Source organism: Dendroctonus ponderosae, unplaced genomic scaffold (assembly GCF_020466585.1).
Source record: "Dendroctonus ponderosae isolate FM_Combo_2020 unplaced genomic scaffold, Dpon_F_20191213v2 Dpon_F_20191213_1, whole genome shotgun sequence".
NCBI classification, from domain to species: Eukaryota; Metazoa; Arthropoda; class Insecta; order Coleoptera; family Curculionidae; genus Dendroctonus; species Dendroctonus ponderosae.
The window spans coordinates 25998630-26014541 of NW_026017110.1; the positions used below are offsets into that span (position 1 = coordinate 25998630).

The window sequence follows — 15912 nt, forward strand, 5'->3', positions numbered from 1 at the left end:
GAGTCCATGAAATGATACAGATTAAAAAACATAACAATGCTATGAATTTCAGATCGGATACCGACAATCTTAGCTCAGTATATCATACATTAATTCAATGAAATAAACATAGAATATTAACTAACACCCGGTATATTGAAGAATTTTTCAAACCAAAAATAATATTCTCAGAATTCAAAGAAAAAGAGCTAAGTAAATGAAATCAATATAAACAATATTTTATTCGCTTTGTGTCCAAAATGGACAAAATTAATACTCCAAATGTATGCCAAGGCTTAAAGCAGCAACAACGCTACACGTGTAAGTAAAAATATTTAAGTATCTGAACAAAGAATTCTAGTCTCTTCCCAAATTTGATTGTCCTGACTAATCACCTGTTATACTAATCAACTGTGATTGATTTTTGAATTAATGAAATTTTTTTTTACTATGTTATTTTAGAAAAACTGATGATGGTGGAAAAATACACCGAAACGTATTTTAATTGATAAATAAAGACAATAAATGACTGAAACCCAGGAATTAATTTTGATTTGGAATTGAAACACAGTCAGGAAAGTATATACAATGGAGTTAATTATTATACAAATTGAGTGTAAATGTATCTTATCAAGTATTGATAAATTTTGTAACATAGGTAATGTTGGTCATTAGGTTTATTGTTCTTAATGGTTTAATGTAGCTCTTGTAATTAAGGTAATATTCATTGAACTTTTTTTAGTACGTACGTTTGTTAAATACCTAAATGAAATTACTAACCCCTTTTATTACTCAATGTAGTTTATAGGTGTGATGGGTATTGAGTATTTATGTCTATTTTGTTTAAATATTTTCATTTTTGTACACCCACAGATTATATTGAAGTGTACACTCGTGTCATTTTTTTGTAATTTGCTCAATTTGTAATAATAGATTTGATAAATTGAAATTGAAATATTATGATTGCTTTTCCGTGTGTTTCTAGAAATTGGCAAGTGATTTTTTCTTGCTGAACTACCGAAAAACTCAGGAAGATCCTGAGTTCGACATTTTTGGTTCATTTCCCAAAGCATTGCCAACATTCAACATTTAGATTTTCATTTTACTAATTAACAACATTACGACCGCGTTAGTAGGTTTTTACTTTATCCATACCTGGATAAATAATTATCCGGACGACAAAACATCATTATCTGGAATAGATACAGGCAACCGCGACAATTAATAGCGACTTTTTGCTAATTGCGGGTTTGTTTAATAAATGAGGCTTTTTGCTTTGGTACTTTCAAAACCGCTGAACCACATTAGGGGAATTATTAATACTAGCCAATGTTTTAGTTTAGTTATTACAGTAAAAGTTTCGTTTTATAAATATTGACCTAACTTTTTAGAGCCGCTTACTGAACTTAATAATTCGCAGGAGCTATTTTTAGACGATTAAATCCGGTAAATAACGCTTGAAAATAATTTATGCCTCTGGTAAGGGCGGTCATGCAATTTTAAATTATAAATCGTGCATGATGTTCAGATTTGTGCTAGTTTGAAGTCAATTATTTATACTTTTGGGGGTTACCCAGTTGAATCACCTTGAATAAATTAAATTAATAGAGATTCAAATGAATTGTGACAATGTAAATGATTGGACGTGACAATTTTGTGGGCATTTTGGCTTCGGACATGGTTTTTTCCTATTGGCATTGCCATTAGTTGGCAAAAAGCAAGTGCGATTATAAATGAATGGTAATAATTCAGAGCGTCGAGTTTGTTATGAAAACAGAGCGGTGTATACAAATTCGGAAAGCCCTTACTCAAACTTTCGGGTTGTACGCAGCTAAATGTGTGCTTTTATACTTAGGCTTGTTTATTCTGTCGAGGAATTTATTAATAAAGGTCTGCGAATTTTCGACGCAGACGTTTGTTTTGCTAAAACGTGCTACATTTGAACTTCCACTTTACGATGTAATTATTATAAATTGCCCTCTTGAAACGGGCGCAATATCGAAAATCGAGACTTCATTATCGAAATCGGATAGCCGCCAGTATTGTTGAATATGTTTTTCGAAAATAAGCTATTTATTAAGTGAAATTAATCAGCTGCAAAAACAGCAGAGATTGTGTTGAAGCTCCAATAGACGGCAAAATGTTAAATTGTTTATTGTCTTAGCGCTTAAATTAATTTTCATCTAATGAAAAAAAATTATGGGCAATAGGCAAGGAAATAAAGCAACATCGATATTAAATTAAATAATGAGTTTGACGTAGTTGTAAAATAGAAAGTGTTGGACGTTTGATGGCATTTTTTCTGTCAATGAACGACTTGGCTGCATCTTTAGGATGGTTGCGTGAAACAACAGGAACATTTGAGTTCACAGCCATTTTCGACAACTTGCAAAATAACAAATAAAAGGTAATGAATTTTCGATCTTCAATTCGAGTTTCCAGGAATTCCACATAGTAAAAAAAACACAGAAAGCTTATTCCAGAAATTGAAACTTTACCAACCATTTTTCCACAAACTGTTTGTTGTGGAGTGCGTTGTTGCGAAATGCCTCAAAAAAGACGTGAGGAAATTCTGTCAATTTTTTGAGGCGAAATACCCAACAAACAGTTTGTGAAAAAATCAATCCGCCTCAACAATATAGAACTTATTCACCAACCATGTTTTCTGATATAAAATTGAAATATATTGTGAATTATTGCACTCTTGTTGCCGTGCTTGCTGTGAAATTCATGAGCAATTCAGCAAAACAATGAAAAAATCTTGATTCGCACTGAACTAAACGACCCTCCTGTTTATAAACCGATCCTCAATTGCATCTGTACAAATTAATTTCCGTGCCATGCAAAGTCGTGCGGGCGTTTTGGGCATGCACGATCCCATGTTGTTCCCCCGGGAATCTCCGATCTGACGTAATTCCAGCTTTTCCCGCAGGAATCTGCATGATTGCCGGGAGATGCCGTGTTGAATACGGCACCGTCAAACGTACTTGTACCCTATTGTTATGTAAAAATTCGAGCGACGACGATTGTCGAATATTCACGCACTTTCCGGCGACAGGATTCCAGATGCGGATTCCTGCCTGATGGGTCGCCCCGAATTTCCTCGAAAATCCCTTAAGATTTGTATAGGTAATTTGCGGGTGAAAAGAAGCCGGAAATTGCGTTTCATTTCATATCTAGAGATTTATTTTGGTTTTTAGCGTATTGGAGGTCGAAATGTCGCTGGTGCTTTGTCAGCATCTCTAATGGAAACTTTTGCAGATTAACCAAACACTCTTCGTAGGAATCTCGGTCGCACTACAGATCGTGCAGTGGGCAACTTTGCCAGTTCAATCTAGATATGGAAAAACTCTTTTCATTTTTGAAGCAAAGGAATTTATAGAAAACACAGCATGTTCCGACGCTAAATGATGATTGATAAAAAACATAATTGACATGTGTTGATATTTCCCTAGATAAATGCAACGATTTTGACGATGGCACTTCCCATGTTATCCCCACGTGGATGCAGAAGGCAGGATGTCATTCAGGGGGCCTTGATGGGTCCCTTGCGATACCCCAATGCTGATGACTTGACGCTCAGAACGTGCGATATAGTCAAGCTAGTCACACATATGTGTAAGGGAAAAGGCAGTTGAGAAGAAAAATGTAGAGTCACCAAAATAATTGAATTTGCTGGTGTTTGATCGAATAAAATGATCCATTATTCAGAACAAATTTAAATCAGTTGACACTGAAATTTTTTTGAAAGCAATACATAATGAGTCCTAGAAGCCAGAACTAATGTTTAAATTCATTAGAGTCTGTACATTTTTGGTAGAAACCCTTCCCCAAAAAAAGTGGATTGGATGGAAATGATCTACTGAATGGCCTCCCATATGGCCAGATCTAACCCTGATAGCGATTTGTTAGCAGGTCAAACAATATGCAGAAGTTGAAATAGAGGATCCGAATAGAAGTGCGTGCGATACCTCTAAAAGTGCAAGAAGAGTTAATTGATCGCCTTGCATATTCTCGAACCGTTGAAAAAATCGTTTCCGTTCATTATTGAAAGGTCCCATCGCAGATTTCTCGATAACTGTTGAATTTAAGCAGTAAATGTTACCTGAATCATATTTAAAATTCAATGAAGAATTCTAAATTGAAATAAAAAACAGGGGCTTCCATTGGAAACAAATCGCATATACAAATAAAATTTGTTCCATTCGAGCTTTTTCCAAAATGGGCAGTCCGAAAGCTTCCAAAAGAGCAACAAATGAATTTTAAATGTTCAATGAATCAAGTTCGCATTAATTAATTAATAATTAATCACTAGGTACATTGTTTGGCTTTCTGCTTGCCTAGGGTGTGGACTTGAGTGTTTAGTGGCCCTTTTGGTTATTCTACACTTTCACACATCATTATCCAATGTATTGGTGTATTGTTTCAGAACGTTCTGACCGACAAACTAAATAGCGAAATTTGATCGAAATGTGGCTCAGGGCGGAAGTTGCCTTTTTCCGGACAGATACGCCACTATCTTGTTTCCAACGCACGGACACAATGTGGCGCTTTATGAGCTGTTCCTGTGTTTTATAGAAGCAAAAAAAATCATCGATATTGAAGTGTTGGCACAAAAACAGATCTAGTGTGCACGGTAAACCAGAATGAGAGCTGTTGATTATTCTTCCACCAACAGTTTACCTATATCAAAGTCAAGCATTTATCGATTTCCAGGTTGGCCAGAGTGGCATCATAAAACTTGCAGGAAATGATGAGGCACAGCAAGAATTGCCCAGGCGTAAATATTGTCTCGGCAGCATATTGTTTTGCTTTTGGTTTTTGTATTGTGGTAGATTTTCCCATTTTTGCTTATGCAGCTTTTTCCGACTCCTTTTGAGTGTTTACGCTAGCACAACTTCAAACAGGACGTTTAATATCGTTACCGTAATGGCAAAATAGGCGGTTGATCTCATAATATTCCAGGTTGAAGCTTGCCATTTCAAAAAAAAATAGTTAAAACAAATGAGAAGATAAGTTAAATTTTTGCGGCGTATTTGAATAATATAATATAACCAATTTTTGCCTTAAAGTTTCAATATCAAATTAACACCAGTTAAACCATCCATTTGAAAAACCTAATCAACACATTAATAAACGCAGAAATAGATTCGGTAAAAACGAAAGCCAATATTGCACATTTTCCTGCAACTCTTGCTCTTTGACCTAAACAGGTTTCCTAAACAAGTCATTCTAAAAATAAACCTGGATCGCCATAAAACTTTGGGCATGCAGTTTGCTCATTGATCCATGCTTAGAAGGCACATACAGGCAATCAATCGGGCCATCGTTTACGACACCATAAACCGTTTTATGTGCCTCTACCATAACAAGAATACAGTAGGTTTTCATGTTTGTTTTTTTTGCCATTGCTTTTCATGCTGCCCTTTCAGCGCTTCGGGGGCAGAATTCCCAAAAAAGGGACAAGCAAATACACATTAGACATCGTTCCGTTTTGGGGATTAATTCAGCTTTTTTTTTCCAGCCTGCGCTGCTGGCATATGTTATTAACTTAGCTGGAAAATCGCCTAGATAAAAGAAAATAAAGCGCTTTTCCAATTTAGCTAATTATCAAAAAATACAAGCATTTTAACAATGTTCTAAGGCCCCATTCAACCAAGTATATGAAAGAAAATAAGACAAATTGTAGCCATTTACGTGATTGTCCAGTTCCGGTAATTTCGTTCATTTTCCTTCGTTGGTTGGGCACGGCCACGGCTAATTGTCAACCGATAAATAAATAATCCACGTTTGGAAGAGGAAGAGCAAAATCAGAAAAGATGGAAACCCAGACAGTGGCCGTAATTGATTGGGGCATTTTTATTTCGGACCTTTCTAGCGACATTATTTATGAATCGCCCATTTCCGAGATCAGCTCAGCTACATGGGCTATTAGGGGGGCTTGGGGTCGCTAGCCAAAGAAACTGCTTCCGTGCGGATGTACGTCACGTCTGGATTATCACACGAGTAGTAAATTAAATTTTATTGTTGGGGCGTGGAAAAGTTTTCGGGGAAACTTTTCGAAAATTGCTTCAAATCTCTAGATTAGGGCTATTTCCCGTTTTGGGCCAGCTTCGCTCAAGATTTATAGGCTTCGTTCTCAAGTTATGAATGAAATGCCCAATAAAATTGCTAATATTCAGCGGTTTTGCCTTTCAAAGGTTAACTTTTGATTTAAAAAACCGTCATAAATTCAGCATTTTTGTCCACTCATTCAATATTCGTTCCATTCGTTATATATTATTTCCACAAATAGAGGAAAATTTCTCCTACGTCCACGTGGTTCTCACAGATTTAGAAGAATAGATGAAGAAGATTATTTTTAATAAAAACTCAAAAGGATCAAAAAAATTCAATACGTTTTGCTATGACGGCCTTTTTGTGGAGTTACATCAACCTTTCGAAATTCGATTTAATATCATTTGATCCAATGTGGAAAGAAATGAGTTCTACCCAGAGCCTAAATCTAATGGTTTTTCGATAACCAATTGTGGGCAAATATATAGCACCAACAGGAAATGAGGAATATCAAGCGGCAATATTTTCATAGAAAAAATTCCTAATTTAAAATAATGATTTGTTTCAATAAGCCGGATATTTGCAATCCTGCATAGATAGTATTTATAAGTGCCTCCTGAAAGTATTTATCAGCGTTCCATGAAAAACTTTAGAGCACAGAAAGGTTTTCAAATTTAAACTCTTATTTACTGCAGAATGTGAAAAGATCTGTGCTGTTGAACTTAAATCAATTGAACAGAAAATGAGCGATTTTTACAGGTTTCATATAGAATTTGCTCGAATTTCGTTTCTAGAGAGCTAATCTTCGGATAATAAATTTGCCATCGTTTCAAAGCACATTGACAACAATATGCTTTTTCTAGTCTAGCAGATTTAAAAATTCAACAAAATTATTTTGTAGCATCAACTAAAACCATTTTAATAACGTTTTTCACACGATCCACAGTTTTAGCCAAGTTTCCCAACTCAATTCAAGTTCATGTTCACACAAACTAAATTCTCTGAAAGCTATAGAAAATTATCTACAAAGTCCGCTCAAAATGTATTCAAGTTAGCTTAAATATATTGTAGTCGTATATTTTCACTGTTTATAGCAATTTAAGCAAAAGGCCCATACTTTCACAGGTAAAATCCCACATTTTACTAGTAGTAAACAATTGTATATACTTTCCTGACTGTGTTTCAATTCCAAATCAAAATTCATTCCTGGGTTTGTCATTTATTGTCTCTATTTATCAAGTAAAATACGTTTCGGTGTATTTTTCCACCATCATCAGTTTTTCTAAAATAACAGATAGTTAAAAATTCATTAATTTAAAAAACAATCACAGTTCGTCAACAGCTTCATCATATCACGCACTAAAATACATCACAATTGTCAGAACAATCAAATTTGGGAAGAGACTAGAATTCTTTGTTCAGATACTTAAATATTTTTACTTACACGTGTAGCGTTGTTGCTGCTTCAAGCCTTGGCATACATTTGGAGTATTAATTTTGTCCATTTTGGACACAAAGCGAATAAAATATTGTTTATATTTATTTCATTTACTTTCAGCTATTTTTCTTTGAATTCTGAGAATATTATTTTTGGTTTGCAAAATTCTTCAATATAACGGGTGTTAAAATATTCTATGTTTATTTCATTTAATTAACGTATGATATACTGAGCTAAGATTGTCGGTATCCGATCTAAAATTCATAGCATTGTTATGTTTTTTAATCTGTATCGTTTCATGGACTCTTCTCTTATTATAATTACTCTCGTTAATCAGTATTTTTGTGTTATCACATCAATTAAATTTAGAATGTTTTAAAGTGTTGCAATTGTGATGTATTTTAATATGATGAGGCTGTTGACGAACTGTGATTGTTATTTTTTAAATTAATGAATTTTTTTTTTAACTATGTTATTTTAGAAAAACTGATGGTGGAAAAATACACCGAAGCGTATTTTAATTGCTAAATAAAGACAGTAAATGACTGAAACCCAGGAATTAATTTTGATTTGGAATTGAAACACAGTCAGGAAAGTATATACAATCATTTCTAACATCTACAAATTTCTCAAAATCCATCATAATGTACTTGTAGATGAAAAATGCTGATAGAATGAGCAAAAGATGATACTGATAATGAGTCAACAATAATCGTTTCAAAATATGTACGGCGGTTGATTTGAAAACAGCAAAATTAGAGCAACCAAACAATGAACGCAACTGGACGATCGGAAATCGACAATAATGCGGTGTTTGGTGTTTCGTTTCGAATACGAACGAAATCATCGATATACAAATGGGAAATGCGAAAACGATATGGAAATGCATATTTGAATCGACACACAAGTCGGCAGCAGTCGTTCAGTCGACACGTTCCAATGTCGCTTTTATTAACGTACACGAGTGTGCACTATTAGCAATTACGAAGGACCATAAATAACATACAGGGTAACGTTGGCGAGCTTAATTTGAAAATGCCGCCGCTTTTTTTGCCACACTTTATTAAATAGGAGACGGAAATATATGTGCTGTCATTTGTGATGAAATATGTGTTGTGCGTCCGAAAGGACCTGACTGAAATAATCAACCTTAATCTAATAGATTGAGACATTACATTAGAGATCATTACCGATAAATTACAGGCAGTTAATGTCTAGTAGATTTACCATTGGGTTATTTTCGGTTTGCTCAATTTCGGGATGGAGACCTCGCACATCAGTTAAAGCTTTGTTAACTGCGGTTTTTTAATGTCGTGTTATAAGCAGCCGTTTTGCAAGTGTGCGGCCACCCAGCTGGCCCGATCTTAACCCAGCGGATTTCTAGCGGGGGCCCAAATAAAGAACTTGCCATTTACAACGGTCTGATAACTCTGAGCAAATTAAAGGGCAGCATTAAGGAGCAAATGCTCGCAATTTAACTTAAATTCTTGAATAATGCTGTGTAAAATTTGGGGAAATTAACCCCATTTCCAATGTAGTCATTTGGATAAAAATCGGAATTCATCAGTTTGGAACTCCGAACTGGAAGAAAATGCAATTTGTGATTGATTCTGTCGGTTTCCGTCGTACATAAGCAGCAGCAGCAGCAGCACCTCAAATAAGACGACACATCATTTCCATATATTCTTTGATCAACTGATCCTGCAAGATCCACGCACAGAATAAATTAATATATTTCCACTATATTATGTACCAACTCGAGAATCACTTAGTATAAAACATTGCCGTCTATTTGCATTATCTAAATTAGCATTTGAGTCTGTCACCTGATAATTCCCAGCATCGCTTGGGCGGTTATATAACTATATTCATGAATCTAACGTCAAATTCCCGGAACGAAGGCGAGATCCTAGTTTCTAATTAAGGGATGATTTTGGCGGACGACAAAAGTAATTTTCCGCCCGGCAGCTTACCCTATTAATGCTAACGTAAAGACATTACAAAGGTAGGGTCAGCTACGGATCCTCCTGGATTGGGTCGTGACGGTTTCGGCAGCATTCTGAATGGGAATTAGGACGTTACAATCCTGTTTGCTCCGAGATGAATAACAGCTAAGTGATATTTGGTGGGCTTGATTTCCAATTTGAGGCGCAATTAATTGGAGCCAGCGCACTTCCATTTCGAGCACATTTAACCCTAGCGGGGGCATTTTTGACAGCGATATATTGATTGGACGAGATTTAACTTATCACGTAAAACCACCAGAAAAATGTGCAAATGACTGCAAAAGGACCTTCAAATAGTCAGTGATCAAGACGTTTAATGTTCCTCGTATACAAGCCCTAAGGGCAGCAGATAAAGTTCGCTGAAGATGGATTAAAACATCCTTTACCAAACATGCATGCTCAAATCAAGGGTGATTTATGTACGTTATTAAGTCCAGTTTGTTTTTAATATTGAAAATGTTTTGGTTGAAATTAAGCTACTAAACGTTCCAACGGTCCAGTTTCAGTTTGGTAATAGGTTCCAAAATGCCGTTCAAAAAGTAACATGTTAATTTTTAAATTTTTCAGGAAAAAGTTGCATGATGATGATGATGGTATAAATAGTGATGATAAATAATGATAGCACCCGCGTTAGAGAATAATCTCTCGCACATTACGGAAATAGTTACAGTGTTAAATTCCCATTAATTTTTTTTTCAATTGTTGGATACAGATGTTGATTTTGGCATGGATGTAATTGGCATCTAAGTATCTATTAATTTAAAGCAGTGCCTCTGATAAAGGTGTCTCAAAGATATGATAATTAATAAATATCGCGTAAAAATTAAAGTAATTAAAAAATACTTATTTGTTGTTGATGAAACAAGTTTGCCAAAATCTTGAAAAATTGAATATTCTTCTTCTTGTCTATCTTTTAACTAAACTCCCTATGATTGATGCCGAGCCACAGTTTTCGTAAAAGAATTGCAATTGTGTGTTATTAAGTCAACAATTACATTAAATAATCCACATTAACACAAACGTTCTCAAGCAAAAATACGTATTTGGAAAACCTGGACGAAGTTATACCCGAGATAAGCTTCTTATTCCCCATTCAGAGAAATCCTTTTAAAACTTAAAAAAAATCTTTATTTTAGAACTTCAGAGAACAGTAATCCTTTACAGAATCAACCGCAACTAACAATATTTCGCTACGTTCGCTGATCTGACTGATTATTGTTCTTGGAGAACAAAACAACTGCACAACACGTCTGGAAACTGTTATTGCAGCGGATAGATTAACTACCGACAATCCCTAGCTTCCCTCAATAAAAGCTTGTGTAAAAATGGAGTAATTTGCCTAAATTCTAACATCAAACATATGAGTAGATGTTTGCAAAAAAGTATAGATTTTGTGTAAGTTGTTTAACACCGTAAGCTACCAAAGCACAAAAAAAAACAAGATGTTGGGTCTAAAAATCGATCGGGGTAGTGACATTAACACACTTAAGTGATTTTAGTAGCTAATGAAGGGAAAAATGTTGATGCAAAAAACACAAATCAAACAAAACTTAAATACAACAAAAAGCCAAAGCACAGAATACCAACCTTGCGAAAAATTCATTACGAAGCGGGGGCATGTGTCGAAGGGCAGTGATAGTTAAGCCGGAAGACACACACTCACCTGAAAAGAAAAAAAAACGAAATGTTTAACATCAGCACAATTTATTTAAATTATATGAATTCGAATTGATGTTTTGATAAAACTTCCAGAGCTCCAGGTCTATTTATAGATTCGTCCTGGGCCCATAAAAGAAGACAAAAAGCGGCACGGACAGATTTTAATAAATAAAATTTTTATTGTATTCGGGAGCCATAAAATCCCTGTGTGTTTTTATGGCATTAAACGTGATTCATTCGATAAAATGTCGGGAATAAAGGGACGAAAAGAAACGTCATATTTATGCAGATTCGACGACGGTGAACAGTTCTTGGCAACATATGCACGTAGTTTTTACATCCATCACGGAGATACGCGACGATCTCCTTATCTTTTTTCGTTTTCCCGTTTCGAGATCCAGGCAGAAGTAAATGTTTTTCTATTCGGTTATTCCGTGGAAAATGGGGTCGTTTTCTTCAGGGAAATTATGCACTAAGCAATCGCAGTTTTAATTAGAAAGAGCTATCGTTTAACGGAATTCAATAACCTAAGAATGTCTTGAGTTGGAGCAGCTCTTCATAGGGCTTTAAAACTGTTAGAAGTTCAAATCCCGCCCTCAAATAATTGGAGTTTTTCACAAAAATGTTGCTATTGTCCCTCCTTAGCTATTGAACTATTGAAAACCAGCCATGTGGGAGTAAATCCCTTACTCTCACACCAGCACAGCGTCGAGTCTATTAGGTGCGCCCAACTGTTAACAAAAATGAAAAATCGGTCTAGGGTGCAGTGTATCCCTTGATCTATTGGTCAATTACTATGGATTATCCGGATTAACATATCACATTATGGCCCACATGACATCGATAAATTAACATTTTACACAAGTGAATGCTCACCAAACTGCTGGTGGATCGAATCAAGGCGACAGATGTTTAAATTGAATTGCCATATAGAAACTCGATATCATAATGGTTCATTGCTGTGAGATATTGTCGAGTAAATCGAGATGACTTCCTTCAACTCCGATTTAAATAACAATACAAGTAAAGACCAGGTCAAGTGCATTTCATCAGAATGATATGAGACAAACAACAAACCGTTTCTGATTTACTGAAATTGAGCACTTTTCACCCCACGTTAGGCACGTGTCCTCTAACATTTAAATACACGCGGGGAGAGGCAACTTCTCCAACACAACAAACGATTGCCGTATAAGAACCTTTAATTAGTATGAGCAAATATTTGCTAATTGCGCCATACATCTTGTGCAAAATACAATTATGTTTTGCCGGGTACTTTGGAATTTCCGAATGAAAGTTAACGGTAGATTTATGAAGAGAGGACCCTTCTGCAAGCGTATTTTATCGCGTTGCTGCTAAAGGGTTGGAAGATAGTCTGTCTGCCGACATGACTGATTTATTGGTCCTTTTTAGGTTAGTTGTGGTTATTTTAATGGTGCACCATTTTAAGTTACACACTATCACTTAGTTCTATAGGTTTCTAGTTTATATGTATGCAGGAATGATATTTGGATGAAGGAACAGAAAGCTTTGAATAAACCGCTGAACAAAATGAACGTTACACTGCGAAATTTGTCCTAACTTTGGAAGTGGGTCAATTCTGATTGCTTCAAGCGATTTGGTTTCTGTTTGAAGCCTTATTTGGCCTCGTTTATTTTTGTTCGTCAATGGCTTGCTAAAAATTAAGCAGCTCAGGCTACAGGTTGAAAAATGCAAAATTTCGGCATGCTCCTAGTTGGACAAAAAAACGTCTTTGTAGTTATCCCCCTCGATCGATTTTCATGATCTAAAGCTTATTTGACATGAAGCTTAAACTTCAGAGATAATTTCTGACGAAAATTCGATGGACATGTCGCATGTACAAGCATGAAAAATGGTTCAAATCAGAATTTCCCGCGAAATCTGTGATTCTGGCAGACTTTCAACTGAAGTAAAGTTTACTTTCAAATATTTTTTATTCATGCAACCCCGAAGGTATATTGAATTTTTTTCAAATCCAACAACTTCAACTTAGATCTTGAAAATCGGATCAATAGACAAAAACTTATCACTGCTAAACCAAAAATTTAACTTTTTTGAGACCACGCTGTAAATAAACGAGATAGACAAAAACACATGGAACTTTCACCGGTTTTGCATTGTTTCATTTGCCACCCTATAGAAACTTTACCTGAGGCACTAAACTTTTGCAAAGACACGCACAGAGATCACTTCGAACAGAAACCAAATCGCTTGCAGCAATCAAAATTTCATAAGCTTCAAAATTAGTCGGTGTAAAGTTGAATTTGTTGAGCAGTTTCCTGATCCAAAGAACCTTTTTCAACAGTTAACATATTTATGAAATACACTGTACACAAACTACTTTCCATCTTTACTTAGAAATATCAATTAGGGTAGCCACATCAAAACGTGAAGATAATTAATGGAGAATCAACTGGAAGTCAATCATCGATCATCTGTAGGTAAAAAATGCCCGTTGAACTCACTGTAAATCTCCATCAGATCCTAATTTGGCCTAGTTAACACGGAACGAGACACCAACCGGTCAACCCTCGCGGACATCCCCAGCCGACCGATAATTTATCCCCATTTAAGTCCCGCAGCCCTGGAGGGGCCGCCGCCCCTCCATTGATTGGCACAGAATCGCGTCAAGCCGCCCTGAGGGGACATAAATAATGCACCTCGAGGGAATCGGTTATAAATTCGGAAAATCCTGGAGTGCATCAAATCAGAGGCGTATCAGAAGACATCAGATATCACATAATAGGGGGGCCAGGGCAGAATCTGTAGAAAAAACACTTGAAATTTTGATCAGGACAGTTGAATCTTATCAAATTTTTTCAAGGGTGCTCGTTTTATTCCAAAGCGTTCATGATTCAAGATGTTAGTGAAACGACGAAAAAGGTTTGGCCTTTGGCAATAATGAAAAAACTTGCTACTCACTTTTGGTTTTAAATATAAATGAGAAGAAATGGCACACAACTTTGGTTCGTTCTGTAAAAGCAAATCAATTAATCGTAAGACAAATAGCCAGTTATTTAAATAAACCCTGAAGAAACCGCCTCCATTTCCAGACTTGATCGCCTTTGATTTGTTTTTGGAAAGCATTTAATCATGTGACAGTAATGCTTGTTGAAACAATATTTCAATGATGAATTATGAGGCTCCAAAGGACCCAATGAGTCTGAGGCATATTTAGAAAAAAAGTTCAGCGTGCTTTAATCGCGAATGAAGACACTTAGCACGAACGAATGAAAAAATTGATCAATTTTCAAATTTTTATGATTTTATATTCAGTTTAAAAATCCTTGTTTCCTAAATTTCATGTAGTTTAAGCTGAAAATCACATTTGAAGAATTTTTCACGTGTATTGTCTATTTACAGTTGCGAAGAAAAGCAATAGCTGAACAGCAATCAGTAGCAGGATCAGGAACATCGATCCCAAAACCCGTCGTTTACCTGGCATCTAGTTTGCACTTAAAAGGCAAACTTCGCACCGATTCGGCAGCACCCAAAAACATTTCCATTTAAGAAAATCCCTGTTGGGCAGGACTGGGACCCTTTTCCGAAAAATCAAACACAAAAAGGGATTTTAGATTTCCCAAGTGGTTCGCACGCAGGATGCCGCTGCTCGATACAACTCCTAAACTTTCTGGGAGTTTCAAGGAGGAAAGTTGTTGAAACTCGACGGGACTGAGATAATGAAAATACGCATCGTGCAGTTGGGACATAAGTTAAGGGGGAAATTCCCGAAATAATGGTGTGCTTCTGTTTTATTTTTGCAGGAGTTACGCCAGCTTTTGACGTGGGTGATATGATTTTAGGACGGCTGTTTGGATACGTTTTTCTCTCTATATATTTCTCTTATATATAGAGTTGAATCCGGATATAACGAACTTGAAAAATGAACTAAAACTGGTTCATTATATCTAGAGTTCGCTATAAGCGAACAATAATACAAAAACACGTGGTGTATTTTATTTCGTTATTTTTACATAGAGTAGTAGAAGTTAGTAGGTATGACTAAAAAGAACACAAAAAGATAAACAAAATTCAATTTGAAATCTACTTCATAAAGTCTGTAATTTTTGTTTGTACATTTCTGCTGCAAAAATAGATGTTATTTATGTAGTTTTAAAGATCACAAAAGGACTCCCAGGTATGATTAGGAGCTTGGCGTGATTGTAGAAAATTCCGAGATTCTGACACTTTTTTTGTCATTTCAGAAATGGTTGGAACAGCATTAGTGTCTATAGTAGAATACGTTTCACCTAAATCGTCATATTTTTCTTATCGCTTAAAGCTGTAGATGCGGTTACGGAGTCTATAATTTGCTCATCGGTCAACATTTTACTTGTAAGAATGCCATTATCAATGCTCACATATGCGAAGAAATTGAAATCACTCAACTTGGTTTTAACTTGTTCTTCGACAACATCTTCGTCTGTGTCATACTCGTAGTCAGAGTGTTTATACTTTTCTAACCATTCGTTAAGTGGAATTTCATCGTCTGGTTCATAATCATTTTCTTTCCTTACAAATCCCCCATGCTTAAAGCAATTTGCAATGGTTTTTCGGCTAACTTTTTGCCAAGCTCTATGAAAGAAATTGGCTGCATCTAAGAGATTTATAGAAAATGTTTCATTTTTATCGATCGCCTTTAACGTTTTCATAAGAAGAATTTTTCACCGGCAGACTCTCCAACAATTTTTCCGCTACTGATATTATGCCTCTTCTTAAAACGCTCTTCCCAACTTTTAGAACAAGCAAACT

At 35.7% G+C, this 15912-nt stretch overlaps 1 protein-coding gene across 1 annotated transcript in view; it reads right to left on the bottom strand.

The window, feature by feature from the left end:
* Positions 1-15912, bottom strand: part of LOC109543710 (teneurin-m) — a gene marked incomplete in the record, with an annotated part of 162684 nt that overhangs the window by 106281 nt on the left and 40491 nt on the right. The window contains 1 exon segment of the mRNA XM_048661784.1: positions 11068-11143. Within this exon segment, the coding sequence (XP_048517741.1) occupies positions 11068-11083 (16 nt within the window).